We start from the raw sequence: 23109 nt of genomic DNA on the forward strand, positions 1-23109 counted from the left end.
ACTAGACAGAAGTGACAGAAGTCAGAATAGTGCTTCTCCTTTTTATGTGAAATAGGGGGAAATCAGAGAGAGGCATGGGGAGGCAACTAGGTTACTGGAAATGTTCTGTATCTTCATATAAGTGGCAGCTAAACAGGTGTGTATGTTAGTAAAAACGTAATGAGGGGTACTTTTAAGATTTTTATACTCTATCCTTTGTGGATTATATCATAATATAAAAGAAAACACACATTATCTCTTAAGACTCTACTTCCTATATAGTTTATCTTTTAATTTTTCCCTTTTAGTTTGACAAGGTATTTTCCTCTTGATGATGAAATCATCAGTATCCATTTGACCTCAGAATTATATTATCTTAACTCTCATATGGCAAACTTGAAGAGAGGGAAAAAAAGCACCATCTTCCTCCAATGATTAGGGTAAAAAGCAGACTTAGCTTACATAATCAAACTACTTTATGCCTTTAGATAATCTTTTTAAGCAGGAACATCAAAAAGTTGTTTTAATGAAAGATCAAAATGAAGAACAAATTATAGTAAAATAAGCTTCTGTAAAATCGACATCAAAAAGCCCCTTTGATAACTTTCTCTGGAGCACAGTGGAAACTGTAGTAAACTGAATACAGTAATTACATGTTTTTCTGTGTTTTAACATCAATAAGAATAAAGTACATGGTGATCATTATGTGTTTGTCATTGTAGATAACCAGAGCCGGTTAAAAGGACATTCTGTTGACTCAGGTATCCATAACTGTTTCAAAAAACATTAAGTAATCATCAAAATCCATGCGTTACCTACATTGTAGCTAAAGAAAAACTACAATGATTCTCTCTAAACGTAGAGTTAACATCATGACAAAATGTTCGAAACACTTCTTTAGCTCTCTTACATCAACACCATGTAAAAGACAGTATTCTCAACATTGTTTTAAATCGAGGAAATTTATAATCAACAATTTAAAAAGCTTTGAAGCACGGTAGCAGCAGATCCTAAATTAGTATTAAACTTCCTTAGTCTTCCTAATCACAATACAGCATACTCTAAATCTTGAAAATGATATACGGTGAGTTTAAAGGCAACACAACAAAATGGAGCTTAACCCCTGCTTTCATCCAGTATCATGCAGCATTCTAATTCAGGACTCACGTATGAGAGGAGAAAATTTACCTGCCACGCTGGAACAGAGGCGGAGTTGGACATGACTGCTTTTTGCAGCTCTTCAAGTACAGCGTCTGGGAGAGGGCTTTGTGACTCCAGGAGTGGTTTACACTGAACTTGTCTCAAAAGTAAGATAACAGCTGGCTGATCAGGGTTACTTTTTAAATTCTAAAATTTAAACCCCAAATAGAAATACATCAGATAGATTCTTGAATGTTAAGTGGCAATTAAGCTATTCTCCATGTTGGGAAAAAAAAAAATCTGAAAAAAATTAAGAACTGCAAAAGTAAAATAAATAAAACAATGAACATCTTAAGAATATCAAACTTCACATTTAAATTAAAACTGATAATGCTATTACTGTAGTTTTTAAGTCATTTATTTTAGATTTAGTTTGTCTTTTGACTTGTTTTATTCTTAGGTGATATCCTGAAAAACTTAAGTTCTGAATGTAAATAAGTGAATTAAAAATACATAAAATGAATAGTGAAGGCTAACACTATTCCTTATTGGAAGAAACTAGATAAGAAGAGCTATAGCTTTTTTTTTCCTTTTTCAATCTCTTCACAAAGATATTCATTAGATGTCCTTCTCTAGGCATAGACTTACTAAACACTGTAAGAGAAATGACTCATATACCCATTTCCCTAAGCCATTATTTATACACAAGCACACACATAGAATCATATATATATATATGTACCTCCTTCCCTATATATATGAAATTTAAGAAACTTCTCTAAACAAGTCTTCCACTGTTTTAAACATTTCCTTCTTTATTGCTTGTCCCTCAAAAATATACTTCTTTATTTTTTAAATTAAGTCATAGTCTTAAATATATGTGATTGCTTTCTTCTAAGAGATTGGAACAAAAAAATAATAAGATTCATAAAACTATCTCTTATTCTGTCAGAGAGAGCGTGGCAACTGTCAGTTGCTTATTAAACACTCACTGCATAATACTAATCTGTCCTGAATTTAGATGGAATTCTTCAATAAAAGAGAAAATTTATTATTCTGCTTTTCAGAGAATTCAAACACCAAAGGTATCTTCGAAGACCCATTCTTCTTTCTCTGTAAAATTCATCTCTGCCTGCCCTCCTGCCCCCCCAAAAAATTTCTAGAAAGAAAATACAATCTCAATCTGGTAAGTATTTATGAAAAAAGATGTTTTCAGAAAAAGTGATGTTTAAAACTCGTATTATTCTTTCAATTATTTCTGAGTAGGTTTATGAAACTGATTCACTCATTCAATACATATTTATTGAGCCCCTACTATGTGTTAGGCAAGGTGCTAAGGATTTACGCACAAAGCGTATAATCCAGGTATGCAAAAGGTAGCTTCACTCACCCACTTACTCCTCATTGTCTTTCTATGGTTCAGGGCTTTAGAAAAATACAGAGATGCCAGAAAATATACCATTCTGAAGGCAGTAAGCAGAAATCAAAGGAAAAGACGTCGTCTATAACGGTACCCCCCAACAAAGACCTATGAAGTCCCTGAGTCCTAGAGTCAGACAAAATGTGAGTTCAAATGGCAACTCTATCATTTTCTAGCTGTGAACTCTAGTGTAAATTACTTACTTTCTCTAAGGCTTAGCTTATCCACTTATAAAAAGGGAATAATAGTAAGTATTTATGTCATATATTCTTGTGAAGTTCAAATACAAATTGCTAAATGTACTGACTGGCTTACAGGAAGTACTAGTAAATGTTGGGTGGTGTCATCATCATCATCACTATCATCACCACCACCACATGTCCTTTAAATAACATGCATTCCATGTTTAATGTTATCTTCTAAGTAAGATAAGAATCCCTAAATCTCAATGCTCCATTTCATAATAATACCTTTGTGCAGAGGGCTTCAGCTTCAGATATTCTTCCTGTGTCTATTAGACCAGTGACAGCTTGGGAGAGAGACCACTTTTCAAGAGATTGGTTATAATCCTTAAGGAATTCTTTGTCTTTAACTGTTAACAAAAATGTCAGTGTTACTTTCTTCTGCAATTTATAACATGTTCTCAGAGGAGTAATTAGTTGCTAAAGAAGTATTACAATTAGACTTAACAGGCATATATAATTTTTAAAACTTACATGTATTACAGGAATACCATAGACTATCTTAATACATGCCAGGTTTCTGAAAAGTTTCATGGTAGGAATATTTGTGGACAAATAACTTAAAACTTTATAGACCTGTGATTTACATAAAAAAATCACTTTATCTACAGTAAAACTAAAAATAATTCACTGAAAAAATTAAATATTTACTGTGCTATAACTGATATATGATAAATTGCACATATGCACATATTCAAACTGTACAATCCGAAGACTTTTGACATGAGCATATATCTATGAACCATCACTACAATCAAGATAATGAACATATGCATCATCATAAAGAGTTTCGCCCTACCCCTTTGTAATCAATTCTGCCCCCCACATACCTCTCCTCTTACTGTCTGTCTACAGGCAACCGCTAATTATTTTCAGACACAATGGATCAGTTTGCATTCTCTCAAATTTCACATAAATGGAATCATAAAGTAGAGACCCTTTGTCTAGCACTTTTACAACTATAAACATGGTAAATTACATTTCCAATGTAAAGGACTATATTCCTAGGATAAACCCCACTTGATCATGATATATTGTTATCTTTTTTATGCGTTGTTGGATTTGAATTGCTACAGTTTATTATGAATTCCTGCATTTGTAGTATTCTTGTTAAAGTCTTTGCCTGCTTTTGGTGACAGGGTAATGCTGGCCACACAGAGGAAGAACCACCAACTTTTCTATTTTCGGGAAGGGTTTATATAGAACTGGTATTATTTCTTCCTTAAATGTTTGGGAGAATTCATCAATGAAGCCATCTGGTCCTGGAGTTTACTTTGTGGGAAGATTTTTTTTTTTTTTAAATTTTATTTATTTATTTGACAGAGATAGAGACAGCCAGCGAGAGAGGGAACACAAGCAGGGGGAGTGGGAGAGGAAGAAGCAGGCTCATAGCGGAAGAGCCTGATGTGGGGCTCGATCCCATAACGCCGGGATCACGCCCTGAGCCGAAGGCAGACGCTTAACCGCTGTGCCACCCAGGCGCCCCTTGTGGGAAGATTTTTAACTATAACTTCAGTGTCTTTAACAGATACAAAGCTGTTCAGTTTATTTATTTCTTCTTAAGTGAGCTTAGTGTCTTTTAAGGAATTTGTCTATTTCATCTAAATTGCCAAATTTAATGGTGTCAACTTGCTCACAAAGTCCTCTGATTAGCCTTTATATAGCTATAGTGACATACCCTCTTTCATTCCTGATGTCTGGCTAGAGGCTTATCAACTTCTGTGGATCTTCTCAAAAAACTAGTTTTCAATTTTGTTGATTTTCTGTTTCCTATTTCACTGATCGTTACTATTTATTACTTCTTTTCTTCTGCTTACTTTGAGTATAAGTTCCTCTTCCTTTTTCTTGTTCTTACAGAGAAGCTGAGATCACTGATTTGAAGGCTTCCTTATTTCCTAATGTCTACATTGCTCTACATTGTAGAACTCCGAAATGTTTTTTTCCTTCTCATTCAAATGGTTCAAATATTTTCTAACTTCCCTTTTGGCTTATTCTTTAAACTGGATTATTTAGAAGTATGTTATTTAGTTTTTAAATATTTGCGAATTTTCCAGATATTTTTCTGTTACTGGTTTTTAACTTAATTCTATTGCATTAAGACAATACGCTTTATATATGATTTGAAGTCTTTTAAATTTACTTAGAATTTTTTATGGGCCATAAGATAGGTAGGTAGATGTTCTGTGTGCACTTGACAATGCTATTATTAGAAGTACTCCGTAAGTGTCAATTAGGTCAATTTAGTTGACAGTGTTGTTCAAGTCTTTATTATATCTTTACCGACTTTTTAGTTCAATTGTTTTGTCAATTACCAAAGAGTACTGAACCTCTAACCACATAATTGTGGATTTGTCTGTCTCTCCTTTCAATTCTGTAAGTTTTTGCTTCATACATTTTTTTCACAAGTTTTTTTCTACCTATTTGATTGTAAAATACAATGCAGATTTTATATGTTTTGAAGATCTGCTACTTAGTGCCTAAATGCTTAGCACTATTATGTCCTCTTGATGAACCGGTTCCATTGAAATGACCTTCCTTATCACTGGCAATATCCTTTGCTCTGAAATCCAATTTGTCTGAAATTAGTATTGCCATTCCAACTTTCTTTTGATTAGTGTTGGCATGGTATGTCTTCTTCCAACCTTTTACTTTTTAGGCTATTTTTGTCTTTAAATATAAATTTATATTTCATCTGTTTCTTTTAGGAAGTGTATAGTTGGCTCTTGCTTTTTTATTCAATCTGACAGTTTCTGTCTTTTAACTGGGGTGTTTAGACCATTTAACTTGACTATTGATATGGTTGGGTTTAACTCTAATGTGTTACTTATTTTCTATCTGTCTTATCTAAGTCTTTGTTCCTTTTTCCTCTTCTTTGAATTATTTTTTATGATTTCCTTGTATCTACCTGGTGGCTTATTAGCTATAACTTTATTTAGTATCTACTTAACATTTTAAAGTATTCATCTTTAACCTGCCACAGTCTACCTTTAAGTAATATTATACCACTTCACAGTATAAACATTTTACAACAGAATATTTCTGTTTCTCCTCCTGTTCTTTGTGCTATTGTCATAATATGTGCTTTAAAGAGTCAATTACATTTTAAAGAGATTTCTAGCATGTCATCTGTGGATCTGTTTCTATTGATTGATTTATCTCACTATGGGCAGTACTTTTCTACCTCTTTGCATGCCTATTAAGTTTTAACTGGACACCAGACATTGTAAATTTTACCTTGTTGAATGCTGAACATTCTGTATTCCTGTAACGTTCTTGAGCTTTCTTCTGTATGCAGTTAAGCCTCTAGAAAATGATTTCATCTTTTCAAGGCTTGTTTTGTCAGATGAGATTATTCAGCCTTTAGTGGAGGGCTAATTGTGCCCACCACCCTTTTGCAATATCCTTCTGAGTACTTTACCCTGAATTCATTGTGTATAAAATGTTTTTTTTTTTTTTTAACTTACTTGAAGCAGAAACAGCAGACAACAGTGCCAAGTACAAATCCATTCTCTTTGGCTGAGTGTTGTTCACTAGAGCCAGTTTGTCATCAGCATGACAGGCTGCCATTAGCCCAGCCCAGACAGCAGGATCACCTGAACAGAGGAATGTAGTTAGAAGGCTTGTTAATATCAACATATTGCTGAGAAACTATAAAAAATGAGACTAATAGTTTATAAATACCAACAAATTAAATTAAAAAAAAATAAGTTATATCTCTAGAAAAACTCCATTTTCTTAAAGGAAATGAATTTATACTTCTTTTCAGAAGACACATTACTATATTCATCCTTCAAGATTTGCCTTTTTTTCAAAATACAGCAGGGGATGAAAAATATCCTATTAAGCTCTTCCATGGCTGGTTAGCTCAGTTGCCTAGAGTACGGTGCTACTGTGGAAAAGTCAATTATATTCACTTTCACTGGACACCAAGGGCAAGTCTCAAAGAGACACTTATGGTCATCACTCAAACCCTGTATTAAAGGTTCAGTCATAGGAAAAGCAAGATAATACTATTTCTCAGTTTTTAAGAAAAGTTCGAGCCAACGGAAAAGCTCAAGACAACTCCATTTACCTATGTTCTAACAGCCAAGCATGAAAGTCATTTTATCATTCCAAGTGAAGCAATTCTAGGATTATATATATCCTTTCATTGATTTGATCTTTCCTTCTTTCCTTTACACCTTGACAGCAGCTTCAGAGGAGAGGGGGAGCAGTGGACTGAGGCGGTAATAATAAAGATAATGCATATATAGATGCCTCTTTTAAAAAAAGGTAGTTGTGAAAAGAAGGTGAAAAAGAATTTAGAACTTAGAAGAGTTTTTATTTTTTGGTCTTAAGTCATATTTTACAGGTTAATATTTGCATGATCACTATCTTAGTCCTGTTATGCTTAAAAAAATAATTTTGGGGCCCCTGGCTGGCTCAGTTGGTAGAGCATGCAACTCTTGATCTCAAGGTTGGGAGTCTGAGCCCCACATTGGGTGTAGAGATTACTTAAAAATAAAATCTTCCCAAAAAACCCCCAAACAAACAAACAAACAAACAAAAAGACAAATAATTTTAAAATCCCACAGGGGAGCTAGTTAACAATATAGTCATTTAAACAAAAATTTTAGCTTAAGTTTTATATTTTTTCTTATCTAACTGTTCCATCCAATATATATCCCCTATCAAATGCCTGAAATGTATATCTACTTCACTTATAGAAGATCAGTATTACTGCTAATAGTACAGGAATCATTAGAAATCTTAGGCAGATAAAAAATTTTTACAAAAAATTAAATGCATATCTCCATATTATAAAATAATTTCTGCCCAAGACAATGACTACCTTATTTTAAATAACAAAAGATATAATCAAATTCCAGAATAAGGAAATGGGAACCATTCCTTAGAATTCATAAGATCTGATTATTGTATAATGAAGGACACGTGACTAAGTCTTAGATCTGGGTTTTAGTTCTAACAATGCCCCTAGCTAAATGTGTGCCAGCTTTCCCTTAAGGACTCATTTTTCTATAAAACAAGGCAAGTGAACTAGATGATGGCTCAGGTGTCATCAGGCCTAATACCCAAAATTCCAAATGAAGTGGACTCAGTTTCTGAATATTAACTTATTTCTAAGATTAAGTGAAGAACTCCTTCAGGGATCTCAGGGTATAGTTTTAATTTCAGGAGAGAGGAAAAGGATATTACATGGCAGTAATTTCTTCTGTCACAATTCAAAAGAATTGCTGCTTTCATTAACTCTTCCATAAATAATCAGCAACTCAAATTCCCTAAGAAACCAAGTGATAATATATGTATATACTATGAACCTAAAAGTTTTTAAATATAATTTGCTAAAAATACCTTTTAATATTACAGAAGCACTAACCTAGCAGAAACTGGATTTTTTTATTTAATTCTAAATTCTTGGGATTATATTTAAATTTCTGAAAAGACTCCTTTGAATACCATCTATCAAAACTATACTTTGACATAGTTCTACAAGTTCTACAAGGATAAAGATCTACAAGGATTAGGTATACAGCTACTACACATAACTACAATTATATCTACTTTCACTGGACTCCAAAAACAAGTCTCAAACAGGCACTCAGCTTCATTACTCAGTCCCTGTTTTAAGCAGCTTAATATGATGACTCTAATTCCTTGAGTATGTATTTCTCCAGATAACATGGGAAAACAAGAAGATCATTACAGAAGACCTTGCCTGGGCAATCTCACCTTTCTAAAGTTTATGCCACTCATGCAATCAAAAGATAACAGATCTTTTATCATACTAGATCCATGATGAAAATCCTTGAGAGTAATTCTATCTAATACTTTCTTGAAATAACCTCTAAAAATCAAAACCTTATCCAATGTATAACAAAGACAAATCCAAATGTTTAGGGTCTCTTATTGTTCTATTACATAAATGAAACAAAAAACAACAAGATGTTGGTTTGTGTAATTATTAAATATTTTGCGGTTTAGTTAGGATCTTTAAATTTATTGTGAAGATAACACTGGACTTACTTTGTACAATTTGCTTCCTAACAGTCCCTAGGCAAAAGCAAAAGTTTTCTGATTTAACAAATGTTTGAAGTGCTCTGCAGGAAAAAAAATTATTTAATTCTATATCTCACATTAAAAATACCATTATGTAAAAATACACACTGACAGGTATTCCAGTCCTCTAGCAATGATAATGGAAGTATAGTTATGTGGTCATAGGTAGTTCCTCAGTGATCAATGTGATCAAAGACACAAAGAAGAGCTAACTCAGGTGAGGCGATCACCTTGACATTCTAACATTTACCCCAGAAGACTTATCTCCACTCTTTAAGGAGCTAAATACCCATAAAAATAACTAAAATAACTAAATATGTTCATTAAATAATTTAGTAGCTATAGGTAAACCTCATGAAACCAGATGATGGAAAACAAAAATAAAACTACTTCTCAAAAACACACAATTCAGAGTTTCAATAAAGAGTAACAAAGTATCTTTATGCACATATTCCTTTCAGCCTGCTTCAAGAATTGATTATTTCTTAATTATCAGCAGTCAAAAGCAACATAATCAAATAAAATACAAAACCTTAGAATATTTTCTTAAAATTCCCTTATTTCATGAAATGCAAACTTTTACCTATAGGCCACAAATGTAAGACCAAAAGAATCTGAATTAATGAAATGGATTATATTATATTCACCTGGAGAAAGAAGAGCTGCTTTCTGAATGGTCTTCAGTGCAATATTGTTTTCAGTTTCTGCTGAACTGCTTCCCATAGCTAACTGATTTACTGCAGTGTACAGTAACGCCTTCTGCATAAAAGAAAAATGTTAACCAATTATCCTTATAGCTCCATGACTTTCAAACTGACTAATAATAGGACTATGTCGGGTATGATGTGACTTCCTAAACCTAGGGAGAAAAATTATTTTATTGTTTCATCAATAATTTTACTTATTTATTTATTAAAGATTTTATTTATTTATTTATTTGACAGAGAGACAGCCAGAGAGAGAGGGAACACAAGCAGGGGGAGTGGGAGAGGAAGAAGCAGGCTCCCAATGGAGGAGCCTGTTGTGGGGCTCGATCCCATAACACCAGGATCATGCCCTGAGCCGAAGGCAGACGCTTAACGACTGAGCCACCCAGGCGCCCCCATCAATAATTTTATTTAACAAGTAGGACATTTCCTTTGTACTGAAGAAAACTAACCTTTCCATGATTCGAGTCCAAAATATGAGCCACATTTCCTGCTACAGAACCTCCCTATAATAGAAAATATTTAGATAAATGCATAAATTTTCACAAATAAACTGATGAAAATCTTTCCACTAAATTACTTGAAAAGTTGTTTTATCACAGTCACAACTTCCAAACTCCTGAAGTATCAAATGATTACTGCTTTAAGAGACAAGTTTAGTATTTTTTTTAAGTTTAGTATTTTTATAAAAAATCTTTTCTACTACAATCATTTCAACTCTGCTCTTTTAAAATACTCATTAACGGTGCAAAAGTTACACAATTTTACACCAAACACAAGTACATATTTCCTAACAATAAAAGAATGTGAAAGAAAGACTGAAAGAGAAACAGAATCCCAAACTTATTTTAGGATTAACATGGTTTTACTCCATGAAAATATAGTGTTTTAAAAATTTCTGTAGTTCCTAGTAAAATGAACAGCCAGAGGACCTTGAAGCAAATCAATGCTTCACTAATCAACTCAAAAGTAAAAATGAGAAAAATATATACATCATAGTTTTTGTAAAGTCAATTTGAAATCCTTAATTTTTAAATTCAGTTAGATATTTTACCTGGATAAGAAAGTGAATTATGGGAATGATTTTAATTCAGAAGTATACGGTTCTCCTAATTTTATACTGGAATTGTATCAGAAATGTTTTACACATCATATTTAGCATATAACGAATGCTAAAAATAATCTTTAAAAATATATCACTATAAAACAAATAGAAGATGGATTAAAAAGAAAACAGAAAACATAGCAGAATAGAGGGAGGGGGCAGGGGTTAGATCTGGAATGACCCATTACCACAAATACTAACTGTGGTTTTGCACTATTGTTATTAATTCTCTCTGTCTCAAGTGTCCTCTACAAAATGGACATGAATTGCAGCTACTTCATGTGGTTGTTGAGATTAAATGACAAAATATATACAATAGCTGGCACGTAATAAGTACTTCATTCTAGTATCTAACAATGATGCTCTTCTAGGTTCTTTGAACTACCATGTGCAAAAACCAGTAGGAATAACAAATAAAATCAGACCTACACAGACTTAAGACGTAATAAGTCTTAGACATAGTAAGTATTCAAAACATATTAGCTACTACCATTATGTTTACCCACTAATTAAGCAACTATGAAAGGACATAGTAACCAAAGAAATTAACAAAATATTTTATAGACCCCCAAAAATATCTAGCTATTATGAACTAAAATATAACATATAACCCCTTTCATAGAACATCAGTGACTTCATGTTGAGATTCATATTTTTAGATTTTAGACATTAGCAGTGTTCTAGTTCTTATTTTCTTATCTTTAAAGAGCTTTCAGATAAAACTATCTTTTGGGATTCAAAAAACACAACAGTTAATTCTTCTTAAATGGCAACATTATAAACATAACCTAACCACATAGCCATTAACATAATCTGTATGTATTTAAAAAAAAAAGTCCACCTACTTCTTTGTATCTTTCATAACACCCAGAACATTACAATAGTACATGGAAGAAACTCAATGTACTACTTACTTATCGAATGACTAATGGAAAATCTGGTTGAATAACAGAACTCCTCTGCTGTATTAGTTATTTCCCAGAATGATAATGTTAATATTCTAAAAATTATATTACTTTCTATATCACATGTTATTTTATCTTTTTGCCAGAATTTAGAACATTACTCACCTTTGCACTTCGGTGAGTATACTGAGCGACTACTCGGGACAACAAAGACCAAAGAGCAGGATCAGCCGGGTTACTACAGAGATCATCAAAAGCAAAAGACTTAGAGATGGGAGTTACTTTAAACCACAAAAAGTAAAAGCAACGAACATTTTATTTAGTACCTAAGTGCAAAATCTTGTAGACACCTAAAACAAGTTCATATTAACAGTCTATGTGTGAATGAAAGTGTCTTAATTTCCAGAAAACATATCTTCTATATACACCAAGAGTCGTTATGAAAATAAGAAGGAAAAATCAGCAATATGGTAATTACAAAGCCATTAAGAAAAGCAAAGGAAATTTAATATGTTGTGTTCAAGGAAAAGACAGAGATGAAAATTGTGAAAGGAAAATAAACTTCATTTAGAACACTTTACTGCTGGGGTGCCTGAGTGGCTGAGTTGGTTTTGGCTCGCTTCATGATCTTTGGGTTGTAGGACTGAGCCCTGCATGGGGCTCAATGCTCAGCACAGAGTCTGCTTGAGTTTCTCTCCCACTGCCCCTCCCACCATTCACGCATGCACGCATTCTCTCTCTCTAAAATGAATAAATCTTAAAAAAAGGAAATAAAACAAATAACCACTATTGCTAGGAATAAGAGCTTTCTATTTTCTAAATTTTGATGACATTAGTGAATGTTTGAGTGGCCAAAAATTCCTAAAACCATCATGCTGGACAGTATCAAATAACAAATGGACCATATCACTAACTTGAGAATAAGTAAGGACTTCTGTATTAAAATGAGATTTAGGCCTTAACTTACTGAATAAGTGCAAAATTTTTGTTCTCTTTCTCCTTATCAACTGAATTTAAGAAAAAATCTTTATAGATGAAATAATGTGTATAGTCAGCTACCTGGTCCTAAGTGCAATTTCATAAAATTACATTCTGTTTTACAAAAATATATGCTTCACTAATTTTATATTCTTAGTCGGTCTAAATGTCAAAGATTAGGTCATCAAGTGTAATTACTCCAAGTTTACAACCACAGAATTTACTTGTGAACAGCTTTAGATGCTTGTCTCTGCACTGCCACACTGCGGCCCTGCAGTGCATAAATCGCTGAAGTAAGAAGGCACTTGGGATAATCATCTTTCTGTTTGATGTGCTTCAGTAATTCATTAAGTGCTGCTTTTGACAGTGTAGCATCCTGCATTGTCAATCCCAGAGCACACAGGGCTTGAAGGCTTTCTGTGGTTGGTTCCTTTAAGATAGAGCTATAAATATTTTTGTCTATTAGCCATAGTACAGTAGTCTGTAACTATTAAAACATATTTAACATTTAGTAAAAAAGCAATTTACTTAAAGATTCACCAAACTAAGCCCAGCTTTAAGATAAATCTAAAACAGATTCCTTGGCTTCTAGGGACAGCAATCTCCCTAAATGTCTAAAGCAGTTCAAAATACCAAGGGCCTTTCTTTTCTGTTCATTATACCTAAGTTTTATAAACAACTATAAATAGTGTTTTGGGGTCTGGGCTTTAGAAAAATAACTAACCATATAACCCATAAATAACCACAGATATTGTAGGCTGTTATTTTACTAATTGATTCCAAAAACATAGAAATAGTTACGAGTTATATTGGTACATTTTTTAAAGCTTTAATTTTAAATGAACTTTATCAAGTTAACTAGAAAAATAAAGAGGAAAAAGTCTCTTTGGGGACCAAAGAGGCCAAAAAATGTGCCAGTTAGAACTCCCTTCATTAAAATTTTAAGATCCTATTAGATCAGGTGATCAACCACTCTTTTAAACAAATAAATAATACACACAGAGTACAGGATGGTTTTAAAGGACTGGATGGATGCAGAGCTAAGAATTAAGTCACGATCTCTAGCTCCACCTATGACTGTCTGTTCACAACCCGGTCATTCCAATCCCTCTTGTTCACCAAAAAGTTCCTACAACATTAAAAACTTCATTTTACATCATTCCAATTTTTAATCCAATGTTTAAGTATCTGGTCATGTTAAGTGTTGATGTCAACTATACATACCATTTAAATAGCAATGTCTTGGCTACATCCATTTTTCCTTGTTTATACTCCGTTATCGCCAGAGCTGTCAAGACATGGGCTTTGTCCTGCTCTGATTCAACAATCGACAAGGCTCTCTCATAGGCTGTTACCAGAGTTGGAAACAAAAACACAACAATATAAACACAACCGTGATTGACAGTGAAATTTCTCCCTTTCTAACCCTATTTTTTTAAAAGGTCTAAATAAAATTATATCTTTTTGTTTCCTTATTTTCAAGTGGACGGAAAAAAAATAGTCCACTATATTAAATAATCTAACTTGGTTTAGCTGGGTGCAAGGTGATCCTGGGGATATCGTTAGGATTATTATGAGACATTCCCAAACTTCTACCTTCCGAATCTATAGGGAAGTCTTTAAGGGACGTGAACGCCTGCAGCCATTGATACCACAGACATTTCCATGTGCATACCAGTCTCTCCATCAAGCTATAGATACTTATAGTGAGCTTTATATATATATATGAAAATGTACTCAATGAGCATTTTTGGAGAAATGTACTCAATGAGCATTTTTGGAGAAAATGAAAATGTACTCAATGAGCATTTTTGGAGAAAATGAAACACACTACTACCAATAATGTCAAGGTCTTCACTTGTCAGAAATTTACATTTAAGCAAAGACCTGCTTTCAAATGCTAACTCTACTTTAAGTGATCTTGGGCTGTTTCCTTATGTAAATAATTAAGATAACACTCAGCTCATAACACTGCTATAAGGACTATTCACATAATAATGTACTAAAGGAAGGAACATATAAAAAATACCTAATATCATTCCTGACTCCCGGCTGGATTTTAATAAACAACTGCAACCTCTACTCCCATTTCAATGTTCCATCTTTCTGTATGTAATCTTGTTGTGATTAAATTCCACTCAGCCCTGGAAAAAGTAAGATGTGTCCTTTAGCTTCCTACTCACCTTTGCTGCTATCTTTATATAGACCTTTCATAAATAAAGCCAATGCAAAACCTATGAGGTCTTCCAACTCTTCAAGGGGTGTTGACTTAAAAGCCTGGATAGCTTTATCATATTCACCAATGGAACTAAGAAGCAAAACAGAACTTACTTTCAATATTAAAAGCAATTTTGGCTTATATCATAAGAATACAGAGAGATTATTATACCAAGTTTCTTTTAATACCTTCACATACTTTATCAGTGTTAAAGCTATAGAAAAGACATATTAAAATAGAAGGCATATCATTTATTTCAAATAAGATGTACTGGGGCAATTTAACTTCACGCTTTCTTTTAAATTACATGTGAAAATGATTAGTTCTGCTAACTTACAAAGTGTCTTATTAACAAACTTGAACTAAAATCCCAAGGTATAAAAATAATTTCAAGTTGACTTTTTACCGAACTCTTTACGCTTAATATATTGGTTGAATATTGCTCTATGAGTGTGGTTCTAGCATCTCTGACAAGCTTAACAAGCACAAAACACCTAGTTAAAATCAAACCTAGCCTTTGTATAAACTGTTTACCTGCATACCCCCCTTTTTTTGGACACTATAAAGATAACCTAAATTCCACAGACAGAACTACAGATTACCTTTTCTATATTTAATAGTAAGAAAAGTAAAAATTGTTACATACAATACTAAATTACAACACTTTTTAAAATTTATTTTATTTTTTGGAGAGAGTGCGTGGCCCATGAGCAGAGGGGTGAGAGGTAGGGAGAAAGAGGGGAGAAGGAGAAAGAATCTTGAGCTAGCTCCACACTCCCCGGGGAGCCCCACAGAGCACTCAATCTCAGAATCCTGAGATCATGACCTAAGCTGAAATCAAGAGTCAGACGCTTAACCAAATGAGCCACCCAGGCACCCCTAAGGTACAATACTTTTTAATAACAAAAACATAATTGTTTTGCTTATTTAAAAATGAAGAGAAGCTGCCATCACCTGGAAAGGATGCACTGTGTCCTTGAGGTTCTTATTTTTCATATCCATCACCATAATCAGAAACTCTTTCTATATATTTAATGTGTTATTGGAAATCTTTTCAGAAAATCCTTTTAATCTTGGGGGGTGTGAAATCTAAAACTACAGGCAATCTTTGATTCTAAAATTAGTCTCATAAAGGTGAAAAATCTTAAAAATCAAAAAATTTTATGGTTTCTAAAGTCAAAAAACTCAAATTTTGATAAATATTTTGGTGAAGGAAAGAGGGCTTTCATACACACATATATTAAATACACATACATACATATATTAAAATATGTAATACATATATTAAAATACATACATATATTAAAAGTAGTTTTTGTGTGTTTTTTTTTTTTTAATAAACATTATCTTCAAACAAGTGTCACTTTTGTAGAGAATAGAATAGAACTAGGAAGGGCACAAAGGAGGGGCTTCAATTTTATTTGTAACTTTTTCTTTGGAAAAAAACCCTGAAGACAATGGACAATTTTAAAGTCTGTTATATTTGAGCAGTGACTATTCATTAAATTATGCTGTATACTACTTACTGCATTTTGCATGTTTAGTATATTTTATAATAAAAACATTTAAAAAGACATGATCTATTTTCAATAGAAAACACAGATTTTTTTCTAAAATATTTACATTATATGATGGGGCACCTGGGAGGCTTAGTCGGTTAAGCGTCCAACTCTTGATTTTGGCTCAGGTCATGATCTCAGGGTTGTGAGACTCAGTCCCATGTCGGGCTCTGTGCTAAGCATGGAGCCTGCTTAGGGCTCTCCCTCTCCCTCTGCCTCTGCCCTCCCCTGTCCCTAAAAAAAAAAAAAATAAAAATACAAAATAAACTATTTACATTATATGAAACCAAAACTAAAACAACCAGATACTATAACATAATTTCTTACAATCTATCTTCTCCTACAACAAAATCTTAGAAATGACAAAACTATCAACTCCTAAACACAACAGTTTAAAAGAACTGGAGGGAAAAGCAGTCAGAACAATAATATTTTCCTGTCTATGAATATGATTCAGTTACATGGTTATAAAAGAAAATAACTGGCCACCTCAGATCTCTACTATGTGCCTCTTTAACAGATGCAGGCGCTAATCCCAAAATATCAAACTAGTTTTAACGTGTTTCAAACTGGACCATTCGATTGGGGGGCAGTTCTCAGCTTGAGGAACACCTCCCTAATTTGAGCCAAAAACCTTGCTCCCATAATACTTCTGTTCTCCAGACCTAATTCTAATCTTTAAAATAATTGGGTATTAACCTTTTTTTTCTTTTTTTAACTCTTTTTGAAGTCAAAAGTCTTTGAGAATCTGAAGAAAGCTATATTGCTCTCCCTCCATCCCAAAATGCGCATACACAAAAAATTTTTTGTACTATTTCTAAAGGATTTCTGGCTCCTTAGTGGCCATTCCCCATGTAAGTATAAACAGCAAACAAATCAGAATAAATCCAATTCCTCTTCCAATTAACTAGGGTTCTATTACAATAGATAGCAAGTGCCTCTGTTTGAAATGTTCTCTTGTACAGTCCGCAACCATCAGTTCTAAAACTGCTTCTCGCTAACGCACAGTGGCCCGAGGTATCGGTACAGGAACAGGAAACTATTAACAAAGCCCAGTATTGAGGGAATTACGTATCCTTGGGAGATTATTAGCCCACTCATCTATATATGCCCCACTACTCTGGAAATTTGTCACCACCTCACTGTCCCATAGCTGTCACCAGAAAAATCTAGTAAAGTCACAGAATTAATGGGAAAAAATATGCTTACCATAACAATCTGCCATAATTCCTTACTGTAACATTGTAAGTATCTTGGTCTTCCGCACTCTGTAACAATAACATTGCCCTTAAAAAGAAGGACAAGGCATTTTAAGTTACCTATGAGCAACAGCATTCTTTTCCTCTTCTTCTTTAACAGAATCTATAGATTTTTGTTTTCTTCATTTAATTCCAATTCTTTAATGCTGTCATAACAACTTGTTCACATAACAACTTGTTTGCAACAAGTTGGTAAAACAAAAGCACTTAATATTTAGATTTTAGACTGTCAGGAAAATTACTTTAATAAGGTGATCTCTTACTAAGTGAAATCATTTATCATACTTGAGTTTTAAATATTCCAAAAAAACCCTTAATCTAAATATGGGAAACAATGGTGTCACTATTTCAAGTTTTGACATTATCTCAAGTATATAGCAAACAATCTTAAAAATATTTATATACCAGTAGTTTAAGTTAGGAAGTCAGGAAATTGAGTGCTTTCATGGGCCCTTGCCTGTTACAAAGAGAAATAGATTAAAGCAGTATTTAGTTAAGAAAAGAATCATAAGGAGTCCCTAAAGGCCTTATTTTTACCTTGTGTTCAGTCCCCTTTGGACAGGCAGAAAAATGTCTTAACAACTAACAGGAGTTGGATGTTTAGTAAGATTTTTGTTTTTACTTTTCTTTTCTGTTTAAAAAGAATTATCTAGGGAGAAATATCCAAGGAAAGTTTTTAATATCTATGATGTTACACGAAAAAAATTTGCCAAAGCAATCTAAAAGACAGTATTAGTATATTAAAAACTATAATGGTTAGATTTATACCTAATTTGTGGTTTTAAGCCTCAAATAGTTGTCTAAGGCAGAAAACAATAGCAGTGATCAGTCAAGGAAGAGTAGTGCATATCCACATGACTGTAAAGTTGCTATTTTAAGTTAAATGTTTAACTAATGTTAGACTCACAATGTTTGTGATTATAATATGTACCAAAAAAAGCAAGCACTGTAAAGCTGTCTAGTCTTCTTTGTTTAAAAATCCTGCTCACTGTTGTATTCTACCATATTTCTACAGTTTCTTTACAGGTAAGCTTATTGTGACATTGAAAGAAACAGACTTGTGGTTTTTTATAAACCTCCACATACACCTGGAAAAATACCTTCTTGATTATGTAGCCTCCAGTACCATCTAGTGATGACTCCTTTGAACTACCAAGAGATCCATAAAAGGACATGGCAAAGCATTTCGGGTACCTCAATTATTTTTTATAGGACAAGGCTTCTTCTAAGTACTTTTTAGATTTAGGGCAATGATACATGGAATCAGGACTTTTAACTTTTCACCTAGTATTCACGACATTAGTAGACATTTTCTTATTTACCAATCAATTCATTTGCAAAGAATAAACCTTCAAGTTGATTTCATCTCCTACCCACTCCTGGTTGGTCGTTTCATTTGAGCACACTGTCCCTGTTTCTTCAACACACCAAGTCCACGCCTGTGTTAGAACACTAGCTCTTGCTGTTCCTTCTGCCTGGAAGCTCTTGCCTCTTAACCAAATGGCTTAGAGCCTCACTTCATTCCGGCCAAGCCTCAACTGCCTCCTTAGGAAACCTAGCACTCTTAAACCTGTCTCAAATTCACTACCTGCCTGAATATTCCCTGGCCCTTTACCCCATTCTGATTTTGTTTCTTAGCAATTATTACCACCACAGATGTTTATAAGCTTATCATATGTCTCCCCACCACTAGAACAGGAGCTCCACGAGAATGGAGCCTGCGTCTGTTTTCTTTCACTGCTAAATTGCCAGTGACAAGGACAATGCTTGGCACAAAGCAGTTCAAAACTATTGAATAAAATATAGATCTTAAATTCAAACAAATATATCATAATGTTCTCATTTCTTCTCTGAATGATCTAAGTGGTTTTTTTTTATAAAGCTAGACAAAGTCTAAAGTGAAAGATTTTTCTAAAACAAAATCTGAGAGATTTTTTTTTTCCCCTCTCTATCGCTCTCTTGGATTGAGCAACAGAAACCCAAATATAGCTGAAAATTTAAAACTGGGTCTTTTCATCTTCCAATATGTAATAATAGATGATAAGTAATCAGGAAAGGAATCAGAGCATTTGTTTATTACCTTCCTTATGAACTGAGACTAAATAAAAAAAGGCCAACTAACAAATAAGGACCACTTTTAATTAAATGTAGAGTTTACCTTTGGTATGCATCTGCGGCTTCCTTTTTCAGTTGTAGATGTTCATTTAAGTAACCCAACATTGTGAAAGCTGGAGCATAATTCTGAATTCTTTCTGAAAATCCAAAAATATCTTTTCTTTACAAGTGCATGCTGTCGTGTTAGTTTTATTTTCAGTATCTTAAATACCAGATTATCTCCTATGATCACTGGCATTGTTAAGAATAGTCTGATATTTATCTTGACTATAAAATACTAGTAATCATTTTATAACTTCTAAATTTTTGAATGTTTTATAATTATTTATTGTTTCCAGTTACATCTTAAAGTCTAAACATTTTTATCCCCAAAGGTGTAATAATTTGAAATTGTAGCTCATGTTAACAGTAGTCATAAGATTTATAAGGAAATTCAGTTCTTTGACTAGTCACTTAATCTTTCCTGCAATTTTGATGGTGGTTCTCTTCCAATTTCTACGTGTTAAAAAAAAATAAACTCAGTACTGTACACTAAAAACCCACGATGACTTGGACACTTTCAATGCAGTATTTTGAAATTTTAGTGTCAAAAAATATCATGTGTATACGAACGTACAGAGAAACACATCTGATTTACTTAAAAGTAGTATTGGGAAATAAGCTTTCAAATCCTTTAAATTGTTTAACAAAGTACAGCGCAATCACAATTTATGTGATGGGTAGGCTCTAAGAGCACAAAGCGAAAATCACACAAAGTTATTCTTGAAAAATCCTGAAGTCACAAAAGAGAGGGACACCAAAACTGAGTCAAACTAGGAAGAGATTCATGCCTTCCAAGCACACACACTCTGAGGCAAACTGTCAGCAAGACAAAGACACTGCCTGCATTCTCTCTGATCCCCTCTCTTTTCACCTCTTTCCTTCCGTCCTCTTTCTTTCTTACTTATTCATTTGTTCATTCATTCATTTATGGCAAACCACATATAGCTGAATTTAAATGAGTATTTGATACGGCCCCACTATAGGGTAAAAAACTAGGCTGTGCATAACCGTCAGGGAATTGTGTTCATTGTTCTAGGTATCTGAATTTTGTAGAAAGCTAAAGATTTACCTCTCTGTGTAAATCCTTTACGAATGTTACCCATTCTTATGGAAACTTAACAGTAAAATTTCTGATCCACGCACTCTCACAGAGGCTCTAGATAGTCTTTCGAGTCATTCATTTTGGCATACTGCCTAACATGTAGTGCGCTGAAGTGCTGATGTTTGTAAACGAGCTGCCTTCTGCTCAAGTATCCCAGGCTCAATGCAGGAAGAATATTACAATCCTCTCCATACCTGCGATGAGAAATTTTCTCTTCTGCTTTGCAGTTTATCTGATTCTTCATAATATTCATGTCCCTGCGCCTGCTTAAACTTCTTGCTTCTTTTTTAGAATTTCGTCAAGGGATAAATAAAAGACTAGTGAAACTAACATTTCTTGAGCAGCTAGGGTATGCCAGGTACTCTGCCTGCATTTTGCACAAATCATCCCATTTAAACTCAAAGCAATAGATACTTTCATTCTTGTATTACAGATGAGAAAACTAATTCAATTTGTTAATATGCCCAAGGTTTCACCATAGCTACTAAGAGGTGGAGCAAAGATTAAAAGTCACTGGTAGTTTTCCACCTCTCACCCCTCATCACACATGCCCTCCTTAATCCCCATCACCTGTTTCACCCATTCCCCCACCCATCTCCCCTTTGGTAACCATCAGTTTGTTCTCTGTAGTTAATTAAGAGTCTGCTTCTTGGTTTGTCACCTTTCTTGCTTTTTAATCTTGTTCATTTGTTTTGTTTCTTAAATTCCACATTTGAGTGAAATCACATAGTATTTGTCTTTCTCTTTTGACTTATTTGGCTCTATTTGTCTCTACTTGACTTATTTCATTTAGCATTATACTCTGAAGCTCCATCCATGGTGCTGCAAATGGCAAGATTAAACTGGCAATAAAACTCGTAGTTTTATTAAGGAAGAAAGGAAATTATTACAATAGAAGGTTAATGAAACCTCACCATTCTGTCCTTTTCCTAAACCTAAACGTATTTTTCCAGTATACTGAAGAAAAATCAGATGGAGGTTAAACACACTAGTTTTGGAATTTAATGCAGATTATTTCATTTAATTTTCACATGTTTACCACCTAGCAATTATTATTTCTACTTTATAAGGCTAATAGAAGTTAAGAGAAATAAAATACTTGGCCTAAGACTGCAGAGAAATAAATGGCAGAGATGGAACAGCAGCAACTCAGGCCCATTAGGCTCCAAAACGCTTTCCACTACTACATGAAAATCAGTTTTATTGCAAGCATTAGGTAAGGGCAATTTTCATCATTCTTCAAAAGTCATTACTAAAATTTGAAATGGAGACTGCTTGGCCATTGGGAGAAAAAAAAAAACAAATTCATGTCTTAAGGAACACTAATAATATTTAATTTGGAATTAATTAATTTTAAAAACTAAATTGTGTCAATAGTTATTCAAATACTGAACACCTTACCTATGTATTTACTCAAAACAACTTGTGCTGCTGGGATAGCATTCATCTGAACAATGTTGTATCGGTATAGCTCTGTATCTCTGTTGCTTTTATCTTGCAATGTTGTACAGACCCAGTAAGCATAACCTATTGCTCCCTCAGTCTATAAAAAAGACAAGGTTAACAAGTAAACATAAGTTAATAAATATACCAATAAAAATTATAAACAGTAGACTTTAATACAGCAAATATCACATCTTAGTCTTAAGTCATCTGCTAAGTGTCTTCTAAATAAAGAGTCGCTATGATTCAACACGGCTAAGAGCACATTTAAATTACTTGCTCCAATCCTAAGTAGAAGAATCAAATGGGATTTAAATAAAGTGCAGAAAACAGAGAGTCACCCACTGGGTTGATTTCCTTCTTCTCAGCACCACTCTGACAGATAAAACTAACAATTACCAATCAAAAGGGTTCTAAAACACTTCCATAAATAACCAAGAAATGTTAACCAAGTCTAGTCCTTATCTCTTGTTGATTTTTTCCTAGAGTCTCAGTTTCAATTCTGCATGACTACTACATCTATTAAAATCCATGTCATTTCTTCATCAGCTTTTGAAAGATAACAGAAGACGAAAATGAGAAGTTCTTTAAAGACAGTTTATCTGTTTCTAAGACAGAATAAAGAGTAGAGAAAACTGCGGTTATTAACATCTGATACCACTTGTATCCATTTTCTCAACAAGGATAATGCTTTATTCATTAATGAATCCTGAGAATGGCCAAATTCTTACATGCATACTGAGTTCTGTAGTGTGCCTGAAAAGATCCATAGTGTCATAACTTCCAACTGTCTCTGCAATAAGAGCCTATAAAAGGAAAAAAGAGGTTCTTAATGTGT

General features: G+C 33.5%; 1 protein-coding gene across 1 annotated transcript in view; it reads right to left on the reverse strand.

Annotated features, from left to right (window-relative positions):
• The window catches only part of SKIC3 (SKI3 subunit of superkiller complex), a 106305-nt gene that overhangs the window by 43156 nt on the left and 40040 nt on the right, over positions 1-23109 (reverse strand). The window contains exons 25-37 of the mRNA XM_044383998.3: positions 23003-23077; positions 22230-22371; positions 19728-19821; positions 17520-17597; positions 14717-14841; positions 13758-13881; positions 12758-12976; positions 11721-11793; positions 9998-10051; positions 9486-9597; positions 6246-6374; positions 3010-3131; positions 1168-1326 (exon numbers count right to left, since the gene is read on the reverse strand). Coding sequence (XP_044239933.2) covers positions 1168-1326; positions 3010-3131; positions 6246-6374; positions 9486-9597; positions 9998-10051; positions 11721-11793; positions 12758-12976; positions 13758-13881; positions 14717-14841; positions 17520-17597; positions 19728-19821; positions 22230-22371; positions 23003-23077 — 1506 coding nt within the window. The remainder of the gene's footprint in view (positions 1-1167; positions 1327-3009; positions 3132-6245; positions 6375-9485; positions 9598-9997; positions 10052-11720; positions 11794-12757; positions 12977-13757; positions 13882-14716; positions 14842-17519; positions 17598-19727; positions 19822-22229; positions 22372-23002; positions 23078-23109) is intronic.

Source organism: Ursus arctos, unplaced genomic scaffold, assembly GCF_023065955.2.
Source record: "Ursus arctos isolate Adak ecotype North America unplaced genomic scaffold, UrsArc2.0 scaffold_5, whole genome shotgun sequence".
Classification (NCBI taxonomy): Eukaryota; Metazoa; Chordata; class Mammalia; order Carnivora; family Ursidae; genus Ursus; species Ursus arctos.